The 25,723-nt window shown below is 42.4% G+C and overlaps 1 protein-coding gene across 2 annotated transcripts; it reads right to left on the reverse strand.

Annotated features, from left to right (window-relative positions):
* Positions 1–940: 940 nt before the first annotated feature.
* GSPT1 (G1 to S phase transition 1) lies at positions 941–25,723 on the reverse strand. 2 transcript variants are annotated; one of them, XM_075285592.1, is made up of 15 exons: positions 25,269–25,723; positions 12,936–12,983; positions 12,296–12,337; positions 11,797–12,021; positions 11,643–11,676; positions 10,360–10,437; positions 8,481–8,661; positions 7,310–7,464; positions 6,894–7,034; positions 5,894–5,987; positions 4,933–5,013; positions 3,678–3,851; positions 3,483–3,572; positions 3,220–3,388; positions 941–1,595 (listed from the first exon to the last, which is right to left on the reverse strand). In XM_075285592.1, exons 1-15 carry the CDS (start codon positions 25,459–25,461, stop codon positions 1,543–1,545), a joined length of 1,758 nt encoding a protein of 585 aa, XP_075141693.1. In that variant the 5' UTR covers positions 25,462–25,723; the 3' UTR covers positions 941–1,542. The 2 variants fall into 2 exon arrangements, with proteins under 2 accessions (XP_075141693.1, XP_075141692.1); XM_075285591.1 differs by having other exon boundaries at positions 11,797–12,024; positions 25,269–25,722.

Below are 25,723 nucleotides of genomic sequence, written 5' to 3' on the forward strand. Positions count from 1 at the left end.
CGTACAATGTAGCCTCTTGTGAAATGAATGGAAAAATCAACAGATACAAAGAAACAGATAGGGTTAAACAATCTTCACCGGTTTGGTTTTTTTATGTTAACTCCAAATTGGCAGCCATGTTCTGACTGCAGGGTACGCTGGAAGTTCAGAATTTTTACATCTGATTAGTTTTTGACGCAATGGTGAAATGTATTCAGAAGTCAAAAAACCAACTCGTAGAAATGAACGAAAAATTGCCAAATTAAGCAAACGCATATATTACCATTTTCTTTATTTTTGGCCCCTCGTAAGACTCTCGGAGCTGGAAATCGCTACACTATTGCTCTTCGTATCCTGAGGATTGCTGGAATAAACGAAATTTCTAATGTGTCACCTACTAGTTACCAGAGACAACTTTAACTCATTCAGTTCTAGACAAGCTGAACTCTTGATATGCAAAGTTTACAGGTGGCAGGACTCTACCATATCCAAAAGGTATAATATGTGCAAACTTGTATGAGCACAGCAGTGATAGCCCTCTGCTCATCTCAGACACTTTTAAGCAGCAAGGAGAACAATTCAAGCCTTTATATTATACAACACAAAGACTGTACTACTGAGAAATTAACCCTTCCCAGGTAGTCATCAAAATGTAGCTCTTGATGGGATAGGGGGGAAGAAAATGGAGCTACCTAGGTCTTCCTCGGAAATTGGAAATCTGAATTTTACAACAGCCATTCACACCCTTAAAATTCCAGAATTACTACAGATTGATGCCCAAATATGCAATTTTCACTTTTGCTTTAATACAGAGAACAGAATTACAGTCAGATTGCCTGCCGTCAAGACTATTACAATTAAAGCGGTATCAAGTTTACTTAAATATTGCCTTCTTCAATGAAAAAGGGCGGTTTTGTTTCATTGAGACTGGGTGGTATCAAACTTCTTTTGAATGGGTTGGCCACTGACTTCTGGGGCAAGAAAAAAAAAAATCCAAGCCAATAGGCTAATAAAATACTTGAAATTTTAAAAAAAGTTAATGCAGCAGTGTTACATTCAGGTAAAAAAAAAAAAAAAAAAGCATTCAAAAGCAATTCAAATACCGAAAAAAGGTTTTAAACTGATATTTTATTAACACGGTAGTTTTCTCTGTAACATGTGCTTACACACTCCGAGCGGTCTGCTTAGAATTACGGTGTTTAGGTACTGGACATGACAGGGTAGTATTGCATGTATTTAATAAAAAAAAAAAAAAAAATTCTTAGGTTTTTATTATCGTAGGCAATTTTGTCCACATCACTTATGAAGCTATTGCCAAATCTTTCCAAAAGATTGCAGAATTTTAGGAGGGAATAAAATAAAATGTTGAGGGAGGGGACTTCATCAGTGGCATAGCAGAGCTCTCAATATGAGAAAGCTGTCTATGTGGACCTGTCATTTCTGCTTTTTGTTTGTTTAAAAGGGGATACAGTTTGTCAATGGGCTGAAAATAAGAAGGCGATGTGAAGTAGGCTTCCGTAGAGTCAATATCCTCACAGTATTGTGCAGAGTCAACAGGAAAGCTTAATCCTTTTCTGGAACCAGTTTCAAGACCTTTCCAATCGCAATGGTCTTGCCTAGAAATTGCAAAAAAGAAACAAGTTACTAATATATTCAGTGCAAACATAAGAAGCATTCTACCTACCATTCTGAGTCTCCAGACAAATCGGGGGATATCAAATCAAATAATGTTAAATCTCAGAAAAAAAAGGAGCAGCAGCTTTATAAAGTTACCCAAAAACCTTTAGCAGCTGGTCTTCATCTGAATGTTTCCCAGGTTCTTGCTCTGCTGTGAAGCATCATTGGTGGAACCAGGTGAACAAAGACTAAGAGTGCCCAGGAAGTTTCAACACTGGATTTTAAGGCCGGGGCCCCATGGGCTGGAAATGCAGCAAGTGGATGGGATTCAATTCATGTCAACTCCATGCCCACTTTGTGGTAAAAACCACAGCACGGACACGCTGCGATTTCCAAAACCGACATGGTTTTGGAAATTGCAGCATGCCAATTATATCTACAGAAACGTCGGCGACTTCTCCATAGATATAATGGTAACAGAAAGTCTGCAGAGGAAAACACTGCAAACTTTCTGTTTAAAGTGCTGCGGGAAGAACTGAGATGCGGTCCCACCACGATTTTTCCCGCAGAGATTTAGAGCTGTAGATCGCCTTGGCCTAAAGGCATTACATCTTTGGGTATTTTATAGTATGGGCAGCAGCTTGTAAAACATTTTATGGAGTTGATCAACCAATTTAAAATAGGCTGTAAGATTACAAAGATGGCAGATTTCTTTCTAAAACAGCGACATCATGCAGATCAGCCCTATATGCTTGAGCTACAATAACCACATACAACCTAGGGACAAGAGATATTTTTTTCTTTTTATTTCTCTCACCTCTGACTTACATTGCTTTTTGCACATAGGTGCTATACCACTGACTAGAGTATTTATTGGAAACCTAAAGTTGTGTGCTAAGTAACTTACACAAGTGCAATACAGGGGTATTTGTGTGCCCATGTTACAGTCATATTAAAGGCCATGGGTTTATTGAAACAGATTGACAGAGGTCAATGGTGCCGTTAGTTTGGGCTTTAGACTTGCAGCCATAACACCACAAATGCATCCATATTACTGTTCTTAGGATGATTTCATACACATTAAAACCTGAGTTTCAGTGGCAGTTTCCTTTTCTCATTCTTCAGCTTAAATGTTCACGTAGAGACCATCACAAAACAGGAATGTGCCTTGTTTCCAAAACTGCACTACAGGACTTCTCTATTCAGACACTTACACAGGGCAACTTAAGGCAACCACTCTTAGTTTGGGGCTTCAAAGACAGACCACTAAACGCTGATGTGGAACATAGTTTATAAATAAATTAAAAAAAAAAAAAAAAAACTCCCCACCCAGTTTCAAACTTAGAACTGCCATATGCTTTTTTTTTTTTTTTTTTTTAAATACAGAAGACAGTAGGCATTAGTCTCCATTCTGTCATGGGGTGCCATTGACATATAGTAGGAACAGAGTCAGAGGTGCTACAACCAACACAAATGCACATCCAACATACCAGAAAGTGATTTAAAGGGGGAAAAAAAACAAACAAAACAAACAAAAAAAAACAAACACCTATCTATCTCAATTTGTATCCTTACTGGCCACCTCCATAAGTATATAAATATATGGGCAAACAATGTTCTCACCTTCGTCTCGCAAGGTGAATCGGCCCATCTGAGGGAAATCTTTGAATGTTTCAAGGCAGATAGTTCCCGCTGTTCTTAAGCGAGCGATGCATACTTGATCTTGTTTGACAAAGCGGGGTCGCGTCTTACTTTTTTCCCCTGATTTTTTGTCTACCAAACAGATTAAGGCCTTAGAGGAAGAGAAAAGAAAATAAATAATTAATTCATACTTTGGTGGCCAGATATAAGATTTTTGGATGCAGGAGGAGTAAAGAGTCACTTACGGTAATTTCAACTTCTTCAATACATGTATGAATATGCAGCACTGCATTGTAACCAGGACAGATGATAGATTTGTGCTCAATAATCACAATCTGAAAAGCAGAATATACAGATAAGGATTCAGTCAGGGACTAGTAGAAAGTAATGTGCTGCAATCTAAATATTAAATATATCTATATACTGCAGGTCAGCTGTACCTGGGCATCAAACGTGCGTCCAGAATGGCAAAGGTTGTTTGGGTCGCAAAGAATGAATCCTGGAAGAATTTCCTCCTCTTCTATTCCTTTGAGCCTGAGCTTTAGATTTTCACCAGGTGCCACAAGCTCAGTCTCTACTTCATCAGAGAGCAAGCCAAGAACTTCAACGGTGTGCTATAAATATGCAAAGAGAAGCAATATTGTTAGACACAAACCTAATATCAACTGTGCATAAAATATTAAAGAAGGAACAATGTGCCAATAATGTGAATGTGTGTATGTGACAGGGAGAATGCACTTTGTGCCATTTTGAATTTCTACACCACTCACTTTTGCATTTCTACACCACTCGCTTCACTTTTGAAGTGCAGGTGGATCAGTGTGCATGGTAAGTCTGTAGAGCTTTCTGTACACCAGATTTACTCAATGGATATATTTTAAAAAAGTTGCACAACTTGATAAAGTTTGTTGATTTCCCTAAAAGATTCTATCTATACTGGTAACTGATGTAAAATGAAGACTTTTCCTAAATATATTGCTTTAGAAATGCTGCTTTGTTTGCCAGCTATGTGAACTTATTCCTCCCATTGTTTACACAGTGTTTCCATAACCATGGACCTATAGGACAAGTGACTTAACTTAATCAGTTCAGTCAATTGCAATTTGCTTACAAACATGTGCATATCTGATCTGCAGAACTATTGTGATAATTCAGTGTCCCTTCAGCAAGGGGAGGGGGAATACAGGAAATTAGAAGAAACAGGAGGCAGAATTGCTGAAACAGTGAGATGGGAGAACTCCTTTAAGGGTACATTGAAACCGTGGAAGATGAAGAGCAGTTGAGGAACAGAGCAGTCATAGCAAGATTAGTGAGTATGGGTTTACTAAGAATTCTGACTCAATTTATGATTTACAACTAGGATATGTTCTAGATTTATTTTCAGTTTTACACATTTTCGAGGCCATTTTCAAAAGTGAGGTGCTGAAGAGGGCAAGGCAAACTGCACAAAAGTTTTTGTATAAAATTGTTGTAAAGTAAGCCAATCAGAAAGCAACCCAAGGATGAGAAAGCTGTATAACATGTCTAGCAAGCTGTGTCAAAACTATCATACAAGTTGGAGCTCATAATAAGCCTCTCAGTTTACTGCAAAATCCTCATTAGGGTTAAATAAGGACACATAGCCCCTTAAAAATAAAGCAAAAAGTCATCAATTAAAGTGTTTGTATCAGTAGTCTGCACTAGACTTAAACTTACCTTGTTTGGCATCATGACAAGCTGCTGTCCTTTGCATATTGAGCCAGATTCTAGTTTTCCTAGAACCACCGTTCCCATATCCTAAAGAATGAACACAAGTGTAAACTTCCTGCGACATCTCAAGACATGAAAAGATATTATCTGTATTTTGCTATTCAAGTAGGATAAGTGATGGGGGGGTGTAACTCCCACTATACAGGACGTCACAGGAGGCGGTAGACTTCCTTTAACAAGTTAGCTCATGTACATAAGAAAAGGAATAACTTGCAGATTGGTAGGGGTCAAAGCATTGAGAACCTACCAGTCAGGACAGTGGAGGAGCTTTAACCCCCCCCCCCCCCCCCCTCACACACACACACAATTTTGAATGCAGCAGAGTTTGGGTGCATTCATTTCAATGACATCCCCAGAGACAGCCAATTAATAGCGCTTACCCATGTCTGGCACTCCAGCTGAAATAAAATTGCCCATAACAGACATGGTCACTGCTCCATTCAGAACTGAGGACAAAGCTCCCACATTCTCCTCATCGCTTGGTGGCTGCATGGTCTAGTTCTCAATGATCTACAATCTATTCCCTATCCTGTTGGCAGGGAATAACTGGTTAAAGCTGAGGCCAGACATTGCAGAAATTGAGCTTTTTTTTGTTGAAGCTTTTGCTGCGGATTTGAGAGCCAATGCAAGTAGGGGATTGAGCAAAGGGTAGAAGTATAAGAGTTTCCTCTATATGCCCCATTTCTTTTGCAGCCATTCTGGCCTTTTACTCAAAAAAAAAACACAGCAAAATCTGCAAAAAAAAAGTAGTTTCAGCAAAGTGTGGCTTTAGCGGTAGATGGGAATTATCCTGTTAAGATGGTTTAGCCACTTAAGGTTCTCAATAGTCAAGGAGACATTTACCCTGTTACGAGGTTGCATCATAAAGTCATCTTAAAATGGTCTACAATAAAATAGTGCCACACACCTTGTATTTGTCCACAATCGGAAGTCGGACAGGTCCATCAAATGATCTGTTGAAGTTTGGCAAGTTATCAAGATATGGAATAAACGGTAACCCACTAAAAGGGGGAAAAAAAAATGGAATGGAGAAGATGAGACAGATAAAGTGACAGTCAAACTTCATACAATTGTGTAATTTATCTAAACACTTTTTTTTTTTTATAACACATTACACTGTGCGTCACTCTTGTACAGTTAGTGAGGTCCAGTCTGAATTTTTCTAAATAAGAGTTTAGATTTTTATTCATTAATATTGTTAAAAAGTCATTTTGCTGACTGACACCTTTAAAGTTTTTCCTCCAGATTCATATACAAACACGCCATTCATGTCTTGTCAATAGGGATTGGGGAGTAAGTCATTGCCAGACACTATGGCGTCAGGGAATCGGTCTAGGGAATAGAAGTGCAGGGCATGTTGAAAACCAGCATGCCCTACCTTTCTTCCCTGATCTGAAGTCTGCCATGGTCACAAAACCTCAACGCACACTAGATCAGCAGACCCCATCAGGAATCTGCATATTTAGACATCATTCATCTAATGTGTACTGCCACCCAGTTTACATGAAGTCTACCATTTCAATTCATTGCATGCCAAGACAGTCCATTTTACATAAAGCACCTATATTTACTTTAAGACAAATCAGTGCAAACTATGTTGCCTCAGTAAAAGACTGGGAGATAATGTAAAAGCGCGGCTGTGGATGACAATGAACATTTAGATCCTATGCAAATAGCAACAGGATTGACTCAATGACAGCTAGGTACATTGAGCTACTACAGCTTTTCTGTACTGAACCACAAGAACACAGTGCCAAGTTACAGCATCTCTGTATGGCAAGTGTCTGAATCCAACAAGAGAAACCTCTTTATGAAAATGGTAATTTATGGAATTACAGATTGGTGCCGTAGTCTGCCTGGGATGCCATGTAGCAGCAATATGTCCATGTATGACTCTGAATACTTACTTGTACCATGGGCAGGATTCCACTGGCTCTTTCAAGTTGGCGCCAGTTAGACCTGAACATGGCATAAAGTGAATATCTTTTTTAGGGTTGAAACCAACTTTCTTTAAGAAGGGCACAAGTTTCTCTTTACATTCTTCATATCTATAATAAATCATATTCAGAATTAGCAGATTAAAGAAAAAAAGGAGACCACAAAGATGATATAAAAGAATCTGGCTGGAATTACTAGGACAATGCTTCTATAGATCAGACACTGAAGGTGATAGTGTATGCCCACAGGAGGATAGACAGCTTTATATTACTGTGGACACGGCATGGTTTGTTTTGCTCACTGTTACACAGCAAAAATCATTCTATTGTAGAGTAGTAAAACTTAAATGATTAAGTAAATTAATGGTTTGTTCAGTTCTCTGTACCTGTCATTGCTCCAGTTTACTGTCGGATCATCCATTTTATTAATAAGAACTATTAAATGTTTTACACCAGCTGTTTTTGCCAACATGGCATGTTCTCGTGTCTGTCCCCCTTTCTCAAATCCAGTTTCAAATTCACCTTTTCGTGCAGAGATTACCTGTCCAAAAATAAATATTGTTAGACATTCCCAAGTTTATTTCTTCCTTTCTATTGAACCTGTCACATTGATAGACACCATCTAAACTGTAAGAGCTGAGAACATTGATAGTTGGGAAATAGTATAACATGTCATTTATCTCTGTTCATTTGGGGATGAGGAGTCTACTGGGTAGCCATAATTTGTGGTTGAAAGCCTCACAGGACACAGAGCGAGCCATCATAAGCAGGGCCACCCACTTGACTCCTAAACCCAAAATGAGCAGAGATTTATACTGTACTTACACTATAAAAACAACTTCATAAATGAGTAGTACAGATAAATATACAAAAATCTGAAATACATCTTATTTAAGAAGCTATTTTCATACTCAATTTATGAAGTTGAATTACTTTCACATTTTATAGTCTATAAATGGGGGAGGGAGGAGGCGGCAGCTGCTGGAAAGGGCACAGTAATAGCAACAGCTGCTACTCCGTTGTACGTTTACAGCCATACAACAGAGTTGGAGCTGTGCAACTTTGCCTTTGTGCTGGCAATATTTACCAGCCTGAATAGCTTGCTAGAAGGGACTCCTAGCATTATAGCCATTTATGATGCCTCATCAACATGCTATTCTGAACAGATTATGGCAGTATGGGACAGAAGGAGTCCCGCTCCCAGCATACCACACATCAAAGACATATTGATCGGGAATTTAGATTGTGAGCCCTATATGGGACAGTGACTGAATGAATATCTGTAAAGCGCTGCGGAATATGATGGCGCTATACAAGCATAATAAATACTGTTCAGACCAGTAAATCCAGCCACGACTCAGTTTCATGGATGACACGCAGTCATGTGAATGTCGTGAGATGGACATAGAATACAGACACTGGATTGAGGATTACAATTAAAAAGCTGCCAGACTTCAGCTTCACCACTATGCAAACCACACACCACCAGGATATTTTAAGTAGTGTACATGATTCCAAGCCTCAAACTACTTCCTAAGAGTACAAGACATAACCTACCAGCACAGCCAAATCAGCTTGTGAGGCTCCCCCAATCATATTGGGTACAAAGCTCTTGTGACCAGGGGCATCAAGGATAGTGAAATGCTTCTTCTCAGTTTCAAAGTAAGCACGGCCAACTTCTACAGTTTTACCCTTGTCTCGTTCCTCTTGGTTGGTGTCCAAAGCCCATGAGAGGTACCTGATAGTGGAGAGCAAATATTAGTAACTCAGAATTTATTAACAGAAAAAGCAGAACTTAAAAAGGAAACATGCATAAAAATAAATAGTTATAATATGCCCCAAATCACTTGTTTAATCACTTATAGCTGCCCATGTACCCTACATCACTGGTCACAGAATGAGGTTTAGTGACTGGCTGCATTGGTCCTGTGGGGTACATCGCCATGTCATGGCTTAGCCTGGCAGGAAGACTAGAACAGCTGTAAAGGGGAGCTCCCTGCTGTCATTGATTACCACTGAAGCCTGTGATTGCGACACAGATTTTGATCACCTCCCATGAGACCCCAGAGTATAATATCAGGTCCTTTTCGATCCAAACAAAACTCACAAGTTGTGCCCCAACACAATCACACTGAAAAGTTTGTGGCCTAAATCGCCATTAATCATAATCGAGGTAAATGCCGGATTGATCGCTTTTTGATTGAGGTCACAACAGCATAGCCCTAGTTGTTACAATATTTCTATACACAAGACTCTTGGGTAGAGGTAATAAGATTTTGAATAATATGATGGGAGATCCATTTCCTGTGGCCCCTAAAAGTATTTGTTGTAACTAGTAGCATTATCCATCTTCCTCAAGAGTGGCCTGTTGGGGGGGGGGGGGGGGAAGTAGTATACCAGCCAGTAATAGAAATAGACTTGACAGGTTAGAAGGGCCAGCTCTGTCCTGGGGAGCCCCTGGACCCAGTACAGGTGGTGGGTGACAGAAGGATACTGTCCATGGTGATCTCCATGCTAGAGAACAACTCCCATCCCATGTATGAGACCGTGATAGCACTGGACAGTACTGTCAGTGACTGACTGCTTCACCCTAAGTGTGAGAAGGAGCGCTATCAGAGGTCATTCCTCCCAGCCACGGTCAGGCTACATAATCAACATCAGGCTAAGCGAAGATCACTCCACACAGAAAACAAAATGATCCTGAAGCCTTTTTTAGTTGCTATGACTCCTGGTATCATTCTGCTATGTGCTTGTATGTGTTCTTTCTTGTAATATATTACAGTATTATCCATGCTGCTGTAACACACTGAATTTCCCCATGGTGGGACTATTAAAAAAATTCTTATCTTAATAGTTACCCACTACAGTCATCTCTGTACCAGTTATTACATGAAATTCTTCCAAGCTAGAAAGCTGAGTACACAATGCAAATACCTCCCCTATACTATAGATTTGCCGTTTAAGTAGGTCTTCTGCCCTAAGAGAAACAAATTTTCAAAGTCCCAGATATGTTTTAAGTTATTTTATTTCCATAGATCCAATGGCCACACACACTTCAGTTAGACACCCACCAATCTGAGATTAGAGACAGTCTAAGAACATATTTAAGTATAGGAAAAGCCTGTTTACCAATCTTATTAAAAAGGTTTTAATTAGAGTATATAAGGACTATGTTACAGGCACTGTGGCTGGCATAACCCCTGGAGCATCAGTTGCATCACCAGGTCTGAGACTTGGCCAAGAATGTGTCTTGGGCTTACTAGAAGTATGTGTGGAAAAGTACCAAAGAGTATGGTGTAATTGTAGTAAAGAGGCAACCATAAACAAATATGGAAGACATTTGGCGTTAATCAATACATGCAATTACATTATTTGCTACTGCTAATTCCTGAAAACTGAAAAACTTTCTCTGTATAAAACTTTTAAAAATACTCACCAGGTTTCTCTGTTCTTCTCTTTTGCTTCCCTTTCATATTTCTCAAGTGTTCTTTTGTCAACCATTCCTGTTAAATACCTAGAATATGAAAAGTATAAATATATCATTGACTGTATAAGGCTCTTTCCTCACTATCTGCAGATTCCACTGAAAATATGCAGTGGGAAACACTTAAATAAGAGGACCTTTCACCACCTCCAACAAGTCCAGCTCTTTACATTAGTATGCGCAGCTCCACCGATCACAGGACAGTTGGAGTTTTTTTCTCTAGCCCTCACCATTCCAGTTAGCTGTGGTGCCCGATATGCTTTTTAGTCTCTGTCAGGAGGAAAGTGTCAGGCAGGAGCAGACAAGGGGTGCGATTCTGAGCTCTGAGGGAAAGGTCACAGAGTTTTTTTGCAGGTGGATTTTGACGCAGAATCTGCCTGCAAAAAGGTCTCCCATTCATTTCAATGGGAGTCCCTCGCTCCCCTCCACCCCACTAGCGATTTTTGTCATCAAACGTAAAAAAGGATGGACATGCCCTATCTTCCCACGGATTCCGTGGCTGAGTCAGTCACAGCATCTGAGGCTCAAGGATCACGGGATGCCGATGCACTGCATTGGCATCTAGTTGTGGCTAGCCGCATGGAAAAGTCACACTGTGGAGAAGGTTTCTGCCATGTGAACATACCCTGACAGTAACTGCTTCCAAATCACCACACCCTCCTGCCTGACACCTCCCACTTGACATTAGAGCTTAAATACCACATCAGGCACCAAAACTAACTGGGTTTGTTGTTTGGTAACAGTGGAGGCTAGAGCAAATTTCAACTGTGCTATAATCAGTAGAGGTTCGCCTATTAACATGTGGTAATAACTGGAGGACATTTCACCACCTTCTCCAATGAGCCGGCATTGTTTTAGGGATCCTTTATTGAGATTATATATAAGAAAACCTTCACTAGATGCCTCTGTATGGTTATTCCATGCAATTTAAACCATGGCAACCCTGGCAAATACCACAAGACCACACTCTTTGCCTCCATCATTGTAGTGGGAGCTTATGGGTCACTGATATGTGCTGGGAGTCTTCACATTGCAAAAATAAAGTGCAAATGCAGTATGAAAAGACCCTTATCTTGGGGGGGGGGGGGGGGGAATTTATAAAAAAAAAAAAAAAGCCACAGCAGTGATCTGTAACTTAGTAACCTTGCGGAGAGTTGTGGTTTATGGCAGCAGGACCCCTCTACAGTGTGTAAATATTGGTAACTTGAAATTGAATAATTCAGTAATATACTTACATAATCTGTCCACCAATAGTTGATTTTCCAGCATCTGTAAGAAAATAAGTTATTTAAGTGACAAAGAAGCTAAAAGCAAAGTAAAAAATGACACATTATACACCGTGCTTATCCTGTGCTAGTTTTTAATCAAAATGATCTCTGCATTACATACCTACGTGCCCAATGAACACTACATTAACGTGTTCTTTTTTGGGTGCATCAGGTGGTACAACAACAGTTTTAGGTTTTGGAACTTCCTCTTCTTCCTCCATCATTTCTTGGGTAGCTTCTTCAGAGGAGCCCCCATCTCCCGAGAAGCCGCCTCCTGGCTCTGCTTCACTCGGCTCATCTTTGTGGTCCCAGGACTCTTCAGGAGACATTTCGGTCTCTCCATTTTCTACTATAAAAATACCAAAGACAAATGAGGTGTAGAAAAGGAAGATCACTACAAGCACAGTTTCTACTACTCTATAGGTAATGATGGCAGTACGACTCTAAACTACTTTTTCATCTTTGTACACATTTGTAGAAGAAAGCAGCTTCAATACATTTTCAACAGAAGTCTCCTGTATTAGAAGCCAAGGGGGCGGCTATCAGATCCCAATGCTTTAAACTGCAGTTCTGTGTCTCTGCATGGCTGACATCTTATCTTGGTGTCAAGTCATACTTACCAACAGGCTCAGAGATCTCCATGCCGACAACAGCATTGGAACCTGCACATCAAAAATGAAATTAGAAGATAATTCACACAAGGCTGTCACAACTACAAGCATTAAAAGGTGCATTCTAGAAATAAGTTAACACCTATTCCCCAGATACAAAACTGCTAGTTCGAGCCTAACCACTGTTACCTCTAAACAATAGCCATATCAAGAGCCCCCTGTTGTGCCCTGCAGCACGAGCACAGCCAGCAGCAGCAAGGGCACATACATGCCAGTCCACCAGCCTATTCTTTGGGACTGGCACGGACAGCCAATTGCTACTTCCAGCATTGCTGCAACTGAAGGCTCAGAAAATGTGGTGTATTTATGGCTATTTTGTGAGACAATATTGTTCCAGCTGCTTGCCCATTACAGGGTCAGAATGCCACGCCATCAAACTCACCCCTAAGCCAGTTAATTTAAGAAGTGAGATTGGAAGGATTAAATTGAACCTGAATGCAACCAGAGCTGGAGGACAAATACTGGTTGCAGGGGCATTTCTAGCAGTTCTGTTGACCTGGCGACTGGATATTGATTTTTATCAAAATGTCATGGATATCAGTATAAGAATCTGAAAACCGTGAACATTTTCCCTGTGATAGACACATACCTTCTGATAACTGGGACTTTTCTTCTTGTGCAGAATTATCTGTTGTATCTAGAAGCAGAGAGATGAAGAACTGTTAGGTGACCGTAATAACTTCACAGTGAATGTGGCATATATTGTTAATGTATTTACTTTATTTGGCAAAATGTCCCATCAACAGCTCCCCAAAACTAGAACCAATGTGAACCTGGAGCCAGTACTACAAATATATACATGTCAATAGTCACCGATTTACTAGTGCCACAAATATGTTCTATAGGAGACATTCAACACTGCTTCTTTACACCACTGACATGGCAACTGAAGTACTGCATGTAGCCTTATGGCAGGGAACATACCACAAAGGTTCAGTGACATGACAGGATGGACATAGAACCCCCACAGTGCTCACGACATACAGGTTTTGATCTGCAGAAGTCCCCTCCAGACTGGATTCTCACACAGGATGATTCTATGAAGACCTGTATTTCATATGCCAGTCAAAAAACTGCCAGACAAGATATTTTTCTGCAGATCACTAGCACATCCAGCTTACCTTAGCTTCCGCTGTGAATATCGGTAAGGCTAGGTTCACATCTACATTCAGGTTTATGTTTGGGAGAAGGGGGGGGGGGGGAGGAATTCTCCCCCCCCCCCCCCCCTTTCCCGAACAAAACCTAATCCACTTAAAGCAATTACCGGCAGACCCCACAGACTAATGGGAGTCCGCATAGAAAAATGAAAAATGCAGAGAGGGGAACGGAATCCATGTAAGGAGAGCCAATGCTGGTGTGAACCCAATCTATGATCACCACACGAGACTCAAACTTCACTAAATGTAGCGGAATCTACCAATGGACTGCAGATAAATATATTATGTGTATGGATAGCTTTAGCCGCAACTGCTCAAGTCAGAGAATCTAAAGGCTGTTAGAGGCCACGCCCCTCACATTAAATCCTGCCCACTTCTCACCATTTAAAGTGAATTAGTGCCAAGCCCTCTAGAACACCCCCCCTCCCCCCCCCAGTATTTTCTTGTGTTTTTCATACTCATGACTTATTTGTAGCTCCGAAATGTTGCAACCAGATGTTTTTGTGGAGAGGGAGTATATGGGGGGGGGGGGGGGGATAAAAAAAAAAGGAGGCGCAGAAATTGATTTTTTTTGTCAGTAAATACATTACATGCCACGGTATACATCAATATATGATCCAAAGGTTTTCATCGATACTTAGCAATGGCAATCATACAAATTAATTTTAAAAAAAAGCCTCACCTGTTACGTGCTGTAATACGTGGGCAGGCTGCGGTGACCTCCTATGTACACAGCGCCACACAGATAAGGATAACCTTGATCATTACTTTTCCATCACATGTAACGTGGTTTCTTCTGCACATCCATTTGTGAAACCTCATAAGAGGAAGCCTTACAACTATGCTTTAATCCACAGGATTTTCTTTTAAGCCAACCCTATACACTGTGGTGTGGCCCTAACAATTTGCTGGACTACATCTGTACTTGCCATTGCATCAGACAGACAGTACAGATGCTGCCAAAAAAGCACCACAATTTCATTTAGTTACATTACATGTTTAACAGCACATTATACCTTTTTAGACATTTTATATACAATTAAATTTTTTTAAAATCCACCCGTTGAAAAGATACTCAAGCTGATATATACAGATGGTTATCGCCCACATCTACTTCACATAGCATTCCCAGGGCCATATATGAATGAATGGAAGAAAACCCCACACAGACCCCAACAAATCAGGGACACAATGTAGGTCAACAGCATGTACCATGTATATTGAATTCTTGGTTTAGTTTTTACGGAATACACTGTGGTAAAAATTACATTTCCCATGTTCTTTGGGACAACATGATAACTGCGTTACTAAATTTGGTTTTTGATATACCTTTTATAAAAAATCCCCCCAAAATTGTTGTTCCTATATTCTAATACCAGTAACTTGTTGAGTTTTCATGGGGAAGGGGGGTTGGGGGTGAGTCTTACAAAAAGTTTTTGAAGAATGCAGACTGGCACCCATACCAGCATGCAAATATAAAGGGAGGGGCGAGAGGAAATCGGGGGCCACAGTTGCACTAGATGCCTACAGCCTCAAAAGTGTCCAGGAAGATAGCATTACAGCCATTTAGGATTTAAGTATGGGTCTGTATTACAGCTGGTGGCTATAATGCTAAGAGTCCATCTCCCATCATACTGTTCAGGATACTAAATCCAATACACACGTGGACCAACTTTCATGGCCAAGACTCGGTCATGTGAATTACAGCAGAAGGATATTGTACACAAGCTGCCAGCAATACTTCCTGTTTTTCCCCTTTAATACTTTAGGTCGTGTACTTATCTACATCAGTAATTTTATATCTTTATAGGTTTACTTCACAATTGGCAGGTTGTTGCTGAGGCTGGCCCAATGAGTGTATATGTTGCCCGAGTGTGCATATGTTTCGCATGGAAAGAATCCACTGCTAAACATTCAAGGTGATGGGACGTCTTCCAGAGAATTAAACATTCAGGGGATGTTGTAACTCATAGGAAAGCCATAGGGAGAAAGTCAGGAGACCCCAAAACACAAATGGTCAGAGTCTCACCAAAAAATCACTAGGTCCTGCAGGCAATCCAAACTAATGTACATGCCATACAGAGCAAGGTAGATTATATTGTGTCTTTTGCCGCCATAGACAAGAGGACTATTTTGAGGTGGAGACAGCACAGCATCCAGATGTTACACCATTTAAGGGACTGTATTTGAAAACCATGTTCACTATATAATACTGTAATATATACATAAAGTATGGCCTAGATTAGAATCTAAAAAGTTGATGTATCTGACCCAGCTCCCTGCCTGTATTCTCACCACTCCCTGTGTACTGTCAGCAGAAAAAAAGATTAGCAGCAGCGGGGACAGCGTGCCCAGCAGTCGCACATGGGATAGCATTATATTCTTCTGTTCAAACAACCAGCCACCAAGGATGTAGACTTGAGATATCATTCAACCTAAAGATTGTTCTGCTTTGAAGTGTTCCTTAAAGGTCTTTTCCAGGCTAATGAAAAAGCTTACTGGTGGCTGAGGAAGATCTAAAATGGAAGCAGCATACTAGCCTAGCGCCAGCTATACGTTACCTCTGCTGTCAGTCTCAGCTAGACCTAAAGTAGTGAAGGTCCCCTAAACACTGGGCTCAGAGGTCACATGTGCAATACTGGTCACGTTTCGGCAGAATATACCCCCCTCCTTCCTATTGTACCAGCAGTAGAGGGAACAGGGGTCGTTTTAGATTTTACACCTCTCCAAGTCACCAATAAGATTTTCAGTTAGCCCAGACAATCCCTTTAACCCCTTCCCGACATCCGCCGTAATAGTGTGCCGCTGTCGGGAAGGACTTCCCACAAACCGCCGTAGTAGTACGGCGGCTGCATGGTGCGCACACAGAACCTGTGTGCGCACCATGCCCTGCGAGTGTAAGCCGTAACATACGGCTGACAATGCCCTGTAACACCCACGGTCGGAACCGGGTCTGATCGCAGGTGTTAACCCCTGAGATGCAGTCGGTCAAACATGACCGCCAGTATCTCAGGTGTTTCGGTATATTATGGTGCCGATCGGCACACCACCCCTCCCCCGCAACGGTTTTGGGGGGTGCCGGTGTTGGTAATGGGCAGCATGGGGTCTGATCAGTGACCCCGGGTCTGCCCCATCACTTCCCCCTCCAGATACCTGGTTGATCCTGCCAAAAAGGAAGCTGTCATCCTGTGCATCTACACAGGCTGACAACTTCCTCTACACTTTATTGCAGCTACATCTAGTGAAGCAGTGATCAGCAGATCCGTAATAACCTGAATAAAATTAAAACATTTAACCTGATCATATAAAAAAAAAAAAAAAAAAAAAAAAGTAGAAAACTGCACAATGATTATTCACCACCTTTGCCTAACAAAATGTTCAATAAAAAGTAATCAAATGGTCATATGAAAACCAAAATGGTACCAATAAAAAGCAGAGGTTATCCCGCAAAAATTAAGCCCTCAACCAGCTCTGTCTACCGAAAAATAAAAATGTTATGCCTTTCAGAAGATGGCAACGCAAAAATTTATTTATTTTTTTATTTTTTTATTGCGTTGCGATTTGTGCAGAATAAGATTCAATTTCCCTCTGCTCTCACAGCTCGTTCATAGACGAGTATTATCATAGTATTACTCGTCCATAGACGACTATTATCATCCATAGATCCATCATCCATAGAGTATTATCGTCCATAGACGAGTATTATTCTCTTTAATAGAATGTAGTCAAGTTACAGGCACCCCAAAATGGTGGCATTGAAACGTACAGCTAAGGGTGCATTCACACTACGGATACGGTGACTGATTCTGAACGTTAAAACACGTTCAGAATCAGCGCGTATAAAGCACATCCCAGTCATTTCAATGGGAGCCGGCATACGAGCGCTCCCCATTGAAATGAATGGGCTGCTTTTCACTCTACGAGCACTCCCATTGAAGGGAATGGGAACCGCTCGCGTGTACGGCTCAGACTGAGCCGAGTGCCGGGCCCCATTCACACGGCGAGCCGCTTCAGTGTGAAGACAAAAACCTCAAGTCGCCAAATCATTAGGAAATCAGTGGCTGCAACTAGAAGGAAATGTATAAGCTGTGCGAGCGTTTTCAGGGGACACCCCATATTTAGAGCTTATGAGAGAGAATACACCAGCGTTGATCCCCCAGAATGCCCCTCTTCCCCATCCGTGTCATAGGAGCTAGTGGGAAAATAGAATGGGATTTGTTGTACCCAGTTTACTCCGCACAGCTTATATATTCACTTCGGGGTTACTAATGCTCACTACATCACTTGATAAATTCTTTGAGGGGTGCGGTTTTCAAAACGGGGTTCACTTTCTAGAGGTTTTCACTGGTGACACCTCAAGGGCTTCGTAAATGCGACATGGTTCCTGAAACTGATCGCAGCCAGATCTGCCCTCTAAAAGCTCCTTAGCGCGCCTTCCCTTCTGCGTCTCGCTGTGCGTCCATATATTATTTTACACCCACAAGTGGGGTACTATGGTAGTCCGGAGAACTTGCCTAACAAATTGTGGGATGCGTTTTCTAGGGCTAAACAAAAATATTAGTAAAATCAAATATTAAAATTTCACCTCCATTTTGTATTAATTCCTGTTAAGCACTTATAGGGTTAAAATACTAGGTATATGTTTTGGCTTATTTAAGGGGTGCAGTTTTGAAAATGGGGTGATTTATGGGGAGTTTAATAGAAGGGTCTTTCAAAACCCCTTCATAACTGGATTAGTCCCCATTTACATCTTGGGAGACAGATTTGCATATTCTTCCCATGTTCCCTTGCAGTGGAGCAACTATGGCTGTATAAGTCTCCACACACCTGAGAAGGTGGTCTCTCCCTAAGGAGTGACATTATCCCCTTAATTTAGTTCCTTAAAAAAATGGGTTTTGGAAAGTTCTTGAAAATTTTGAATATTGTTGTTTCACTTGTAAACCTTATAATGTCCATAAAAAATATAAAAGGGTGACTAAAGTTTGATGCCGACATAAAGCAGAGATCTGGGACATGAGATTTATGATATAATTTTGGCGGTCTGACTATCTGTGTGCAATGCACATCATTTCAAACTTTATAAAATGTATATTTTTCAAAATTTCCACCAAATTTCCTATTTTTTCATAATTAAACAAAACATAACCAAAATTTACCACTAACATGAAGTATAATGTGTTACGAAAAAACAATCTCAAAATCACTTTGGTAAGTTAAAGCGCTCCAAAGTTATTGCCACATATAGTGACACATGGCAGTTTTGAAAAATTGAGCTTGGTCAGGAAGTCAAAAAGTGCCATCGGCGGGAAGGGGTTAAAGTAGCAGGATTTTTTTTTTTTTTTTTTTTAATACAGGGGTTGCTGTAAAACAAGCATCTCCATCCTGTCCTGGAAAATCCGACCGACCGCAGGCCTTGAAAGCCCTTTATTAGCACAGCCAATGGCTGATCTCAGTATGATACTGCTGCTTCCTCAGTCTGGTAGGGCTGGCCAGTAATCACGTGTCAACAATATGGTATTTTTTTCTGGGAGAGGATAGAGCTCAACACGACAGCCGAGCACCCCCAATGGACTGCATTAACTTATAATAGGGACCTCAGAGTTCTTGTGTCTGTTTAGTCATATATTACACATCAATTATAACAAATCTGCAGATTGAGTGTAATACAATGTCTCTTTTTATAGATATTATATCTATGCAAGATAAATGTAATTTCCATACTGCCTTCTGCCTAGGTAGACTGTGTACAAGGCTCATGTCCATTCAAGCTGGAGTCTCCTATTCATTTTAACAACTAAATGAATACAATTTTGATCAGTGCCTTTAAATGACTTAAGATTAGGTTCACATTTGCGCACAGGTTTCTGTTCTAGAAGTCCCCCCCCCCCCCCAAACAGAAACCTAATACACAAAGCAGTTAACTTAAGGAACCCACAAACCCCATAGACTATAATGGAGGCCACGTGGTTTCTGTTCGAAAAGAGAAAAATGCAGAGAGAAAAGTGCCGCTTGCAGAGCCCTTTTCTCTTCGCATATTTCATGCATAGAAGTGAACGGAGTCCCCTATGGAGTGGCAGGCGCAGATGTGATCCAAGCGCAAGACTAATTGCCACAATGTATATTTTGTACCAAAAACTGCATCCCATCAATTACCGTATTTTTCGGACTATAGACGCACTTTTTTTCCTCCCAATATGGGAGGAAAATGTGTGTGCGTCTTATAGTCCGAATGCAGCGTCTGTGTCCCGTCTGTGTGAATCAAAAGGAGAGCAGCACGGTGCCTGCCTGCTCTGCCCCTCCTTCCCTGTCTGTGTCGCGTCTTTGCAGGAGCGAGATATGAGAGGCAGGGAAGTAAGGGCGGGCCAGACAGGTGAAGGAAGCGTGGTTTCAAGCTTGCCGAGAAAACCACGCCTCCTTCTCCCGTCTGGCCCGCCCCTCCTTCACTGCCTCTCAGATCTGGCTCTGGCAATGAAGCCACACAGACAGGGAAGGAGGGGCGGGCCAAACGGGAGGAGGAGGCGTGGTTCTCGGCAAGCTTGAAACCACGCCTCCTTCACCCGTCTGGCCCGCCCCTACTTCCCTGTCTGTGTGGCTTCATTGCCGGAGCAAGATGTGAGAGGCAGTGAAGGAGGGACGAGCCAGACAGGTGAAAGAGGCATGTTTTCAAGTTTGCTTAGAAAACCACACCTCCTTCACCCGTCTGGCCCGCCCCTTTTTCTCTTCTTGCATAGCTTCACTGCAGGGTGTCTCTTTCCATCCATGGATGAGATAGATTAGAGATAGATAGATAGACAGAAAGACAGACAGACAGACATATATGTTCAAATCACCCCCATATCCCTAGAATACATATAAAACAAAAACATTACTGTGAAACACATACACATTTGGTATCCCTGTGTCCGAAAGCCCCCGGTTCTATTTACATTGGTGAAATATTATATTATTAGGTTATTAAATATTTCAACAATTTTTTTTCCTTAAAATTTTTTTTTTCCCTATTTTCCTCCTCTAAAACCTTAGTGCGTCTTATGGTCCGGTGCGTCTTATAGTCCGAAAAATACGGTATGTTGGGAACAGGTACAATAATCACATAGCGCAAGTTTAATGTATGCAAAAATGTTAATACTTGCTATGGATTCTGTAGGGAGACATCCGGGAAACCATCCAATCAGCTTTACTTATTGGGACTAAAACATGTGCAGAACGGGGGCAAGTGAAATCCCATGGCAGAAACAAAATTTCAGATTACAAAGGTTTTCCAACACATTTTAGGACCTCCTGAACAGCCCCAAAAACAGATGATAGAAAGATTGAGCATATTGGATTCCAACACACCCAATCCTCTGGCCTCGCAGAATATAAACTACCACCGAAGAATCATGAACTACAGCTATGAATGCTAACTTTCATGACCACGTTCAGGCTCTTTTCACACATCACTGCTTTCAATGGGTTTACAGTATTTGTGATTAGAGATGAGCGAACAGCACGCTCGCATAGAAATGAATGGACGTAGCCGGCACGCGGGGGGTTAAGCGGCCGCCGTCAAAGCAGAAGTACCAGGTGCATCCATTCATTTCTATGGAGCGTGCTGTTCGGTTCAGCTGATCCGAACAGTACTCGCTCATCTCTAATAGGAATGAATGGACGCAGCCGCCACGCAGGAGGTTAAGCAGATGGCCACTTCCATTTATTCCTATGGGTGCGTGTTTTTCGAAACGGCCATTTCAAATAGTACTCGCTCATCTCTATTTGTGATGGCAAGATTGGAGCTGCAGACTATAGCCGATCTTGTGGTCAAAAGTACTTTGACAGTCAGTAAACACCAGTGTGAACAGAGCCTCATCACACTTTGCTCTTACCTGCGACAGCTAAGAACCACCTGATGTGCTGCAATTCAGTTTGATTTGGCTACGATTTATTATGTGCTATAGGAACAGTATGGTCCCTCAGGTCCGGGACACATTCCAAAACTGCAGGTATAAAACCTGTTTGGAGGGGTTTACAGAGGTGGAGGCACTGTTGGGGGAATTTACTAAGACTGGCATTCTGTACATTAGTCTTATCCAAGTCCCTGGCTGGTTCAAGAGTCGCCTGAATTAAGAGTCTCTGATATCCTAGAATTGAGATCTACATCAGTCAAGAACTAGCACAGGTTTCAGCTATAACCAGCTTTCTTGCACTCCATAAGTTTGTTGGGCAAAGAAGTCCCCACCCCGCTCTTTTGGAAAAAGTAATGAGACGCATTAAGGCTGAGGCTCCACATTGCAGAAACGCAGCTTCTTTTGTTACAGACTTTGCAGCATTTTTTTGTTTAGCCAAACCCAGGAGTGGCTACAAAAGGAATGGGAAATATATAGGAAGTTCCTATACTTCTACCTTCTGCTCAAACCCCCCCCCCAAAAAAAAAAAAAAAAAAAAAAGCTGCGTTTCTACAATGTGGGGCCTCAGCCTAAAACTCCTCCACACCAGAAGACTAAACTCCCACCTGTGTGCTGCTATGAAGTCTTTGTGCTTATGGTGGATATTACCTGTATAATACAGCATGTGTTCAGGATATGTGTTACCGCAATATCCAGCCACCTCTCGCATGTCAAGGCACTTACAGCGACCATTATAAGACGCTCATGCCTAGACATTGCTACGATAACACCATAGTCACATTTACTGATATCTATACAAATTCATTCCATGTTTACACTGTGGAATTTTTCCAAGCTGAAAAATTCCCCTTCAGGAATTTCTCCATCTGACCAAATTCTCCATTAAATCACAGGTGCTGGTCTTTCTCCATCTCCCACTCACTTCAATTGGAATTATTGTTTGATCAAGTATGAGGTTGATTTACATGCAGAAAAAAAATCCCATCACGTGTATGAGAAATTTAATTTGTCTTTCATGTTAAAGGGGTTTTCTAGACTTTATAATTGATGACCTATCCTTAGGATAGGTTATCAATTAGAGACGGACAGGGGTAATTGGATGATACACCAATGTTATCTCACTCCAGATGATAGGAGATACAGATGTGCTAGTCTACATACTGACTGCTGAACATGGTCTGGGATTGTCCCAATACAAGTCTAATCTGGAGGGGAGTAAATGACACATCTAGCCTTTATATCCCAGTTCTGGCTACCCTTAAAGGGATTCTACCACTAAAACACTTTTTTTTTCCCTAGTTACCACGTCGGAATAGCCTTTAAAAAGGCTATTCGTCTCTTACCTGTGGAAGTGCTCTCCGCCGCGCCGTTCGTTCAAAATACCGGTTTGTACCGGTATGCTAATGAGTTCTCTCGCAGCGATGGGGGCGTCCCCATCGCAGGAGCAGCGATGGGGGCGTCCCCATTGCAGCTCGAAAACCGACCGCAGCGCCGCCTCTCTGGTCTTCTGTATCCTCCCCTTGCCTCTTCAGCGTCTGTCAGACGCCTGCGCAGTATGCTCTCTGTTCGGCGAAGATTGCCGAACGTACTGCGCATGCGCGAAATTGCGGTCCCAGCCATAGTGCGGCCACCGCACTTTCGCGCATGCGCAGTACGTTCGGCAATCTTCGCAGGCGTCCGACAGACGCTGAAGAGGCAAGGGGAGGATACAGAAGACCAGAGAGGCGGCGCTGCGGTCGGTTTTCGAGCTGCAATGGGGACGCCCCCATCGCTGCTCCTGCGATGGGGGCGCCCCCATCGCTGCGAGAGAACTCATTAGCATACCGGTACAAACCGGTATTTTGAACGAACGGCGCGGCGGAGAGCACTTCCACAGGTAAGAGGCGAATAGCCTTTTTAAAGGCTATTCCGACGTTGTAACTAGAAAAAAAAAAAAAAAAAAAAAAAAAAGTGTTTTAGTGGTAGAATCCCTTTAAGGTCGGTCTATTGGGCTTCTTGAAGGAGTTGGAAAATATTCTTATGGGTTTCTTTGTTCCTTGTCAGATAGGGCATAACACTCAGGTGGACGGGTGACAAGTAGAGATGAGCGAGTACTATTCGGAACTGGAGTTTCAAATAGCACGCACCCATAGGAATGAATGGAAACGGCCAGCACGCAGACTTTGCCTACGGCCGGCCACGTCCATTCATTCCTATGGGTGTGTGCTATTCGAAACTGGAGTTTCGAATAGCACGTGCCCATCTCTAGTGACAAGCTACAGGACTCAATGCAATGGAAGAAATTAGTTAATACCATCCAATATGAGAAACTGGTATAAATCATAGGTGATGCCTTCAGAAATTTGTAAAGGTATTGGAGACATGGTGTGATCTGCCATTAACTCATCCCTCTCCCAGGTCTATGTAGGCTGGACTTTCTGCCAGACTGGGTTCTCACTGGGGCCTCTTCCCTATGTACTAAGCCAGAGCCACTTCTGCTTCCAATAGCAGAAAGGGAAGCGGGGGTGGCCATGAGCAGTAACGGAGATAGGTAGATAAATAGGCCATTACCTGCTGGGGATACTCCGGTATCTGCTTTTTTAAAAAAAAAAAAAAAAAAAAAAAAAAAAAGTAGTATCCTCACCTACCAGAGATCCCTTGATGGAGCCGCCTCCTCCTACTCACCCACGCATAAGACATCTACGTCTCAACGCAGGAGGTGTGATGACTCCTTAGCATCGCTGCCTGCGCTGAGGTCTAAGCCAGCCCAGAACAGGTCCGCTCGCTTTTGTTTACAGAGCGGCCTGTCCTGTACTAAGCACACTGCTCTACATCTGTACAGCAAATGTGTTTGACATTGCTTACTTAAATGGGGCTGACCTGAAATTAGGCCAAGTGACAAATGAAGGTGATGTCACGTGACCTATGAAGCTGCACATGGAGCATCACTGACACTCTTAACAGCTGATCCACAGAGCTGCCAGTGTTACAACCTTAAGGAACTACAATTGATGACCTATCCTAAGAATAGGTCCTCAATTTAGAAGTCCAAAAAAAAAAAAAAAAACACATTGACGCCTGTGTGGACAATCTGCACGCAGTTTTAATTGTGCGCATGAACCCTTAGGCTATAGACACATGATAAAATGTCACCCGTGTAGCCTGCGTCCTGTGAATGTCATCAGCATTCCCACAATTCTGTTTACGCTCCTGAGTACCTTCCAACATGGAAATAACTGTCCTGTCACTAATCCTCAAGCAGATCCGCCACTGTGCAAAGTGCAAATCTGCAGCAAACGCCAAAGGCTGGAAAATACAAACCTGGAAAATATTCGCTCATGCGAACAGAGCCTTTAACTATTAATCTAGAGATTGACTTTATCGGACCGTGCTGTACACAGCAGTTATATCAAGTTGAGTGCGGACGATATAAGAAAAATAAAATAAATAAATGTACCACAGCCATCACAACATACATGATGATGACCTCAAGAAAAATCTGAGCCAATGGTCACATGATGTATTCCCAAGACATTATACACTGGTAGATCAATGATACAGATGACTCTAAAGCATCAGATCTGAAGGAGTCCGTGTCCCAGAGAGAACACTTCTGGATTAAAGGGGTGGCCACATAATGAAGCACCACATCTGGAGGCAGGTCACCACTGTGGATAATGGTATGGTCCACGTGCCCTCCTCTCCAGGCTCCATGTCCACCTATGGGCGGTGGTGCGGCGCACAGACAGCCGGTGTCCCTCGCCCATCAGCCGGCAGGCACCTCCCTCACACTGAGCAGTGTAGGGCGGTGGCGTCCTACTCCAGGCCCCGGCTCCACACCTGGAAGAGAAGCAACCCCCCACCAGGCCTCCCTCCCGCCGGCTCCTGCCCGGTCCTTACCCTCCTCCAGTCCGTCTGCAGTCGCGCAGCTACTCTTCATGAGGAAGGAAGGCACGAACTCGGCGGCGTGGACATTGGGGACGAACGGTTTGGCGTTGACGTTGAGCCGGGCCAGGGATGAGTTGAGCTGGGCCTCTGAGGCGTCAATGTCCGCCTGTTCCCAGGAATCCGGAGCCGAGTCGCTGGGGTCCATGATTTCCGGGTGTGTGTGCTGACGGGAATAGATTAGATGACAGAAAGGCAGGAGATGGACCGTACCAACTTCACCCTGGGGGGTATAGAGGCTGAGGCTATGAAGCAGGAGAACACCCGGCTAAACCCGCTGGTGGCGGCGGCGCTGATAACCCGACTCAGCACTCACTCAACGGCTCCTCGTGTGTTGCCGCGACGTCACTGACGTAAGCCGGCGCTGGGAACGCGACGCAGGAGGTGCCCCAACTGTAGTTCGCCCTGGG

This window comes from Leptodactylus fuscus, chromosome 8 (genome assembly GCF_031893055.1).
Source record: "Leptodactylus fuscus isolate aLepFus1 chromosome 8, aLepFus1.hap2, whole genome shotgun sequence".
Taxonomy (NCBI): Eukaryota; Metazoa; Chordata; class Amphibia; order Anura; family Leptodactylidae; genus Leptodactylus; species Leptodactylus fuscus.

What these genes read in the sequence shown, in the direction of transcription:
- GSPT1 (XM_075285591.1), bottom strand. Translation starts at nt 25,461, where the DNA reads ATGGACCCCAGCGACTCGGCTCCGGATTCCTGGGAACAGGCGGACATT. An exon ending in AAAGTCCCAGTTATCAGAAG is followed by an intron (nt 12,338 to 12,935) that starts GTATGTGTCTAT and finishes TTTGATGTGCAG; the next exon opens with GTTCCAATGCTGTTGTCGGC. An exon ending in GACGCACGTTTGATGCCCAG is followed by an intron (nt 3,573 to 3,677) that starts GTACAGCTGACC and finishes TCTGCTTTTCAG; the next exon opens with ATTGTGATTATTGAGCACAA.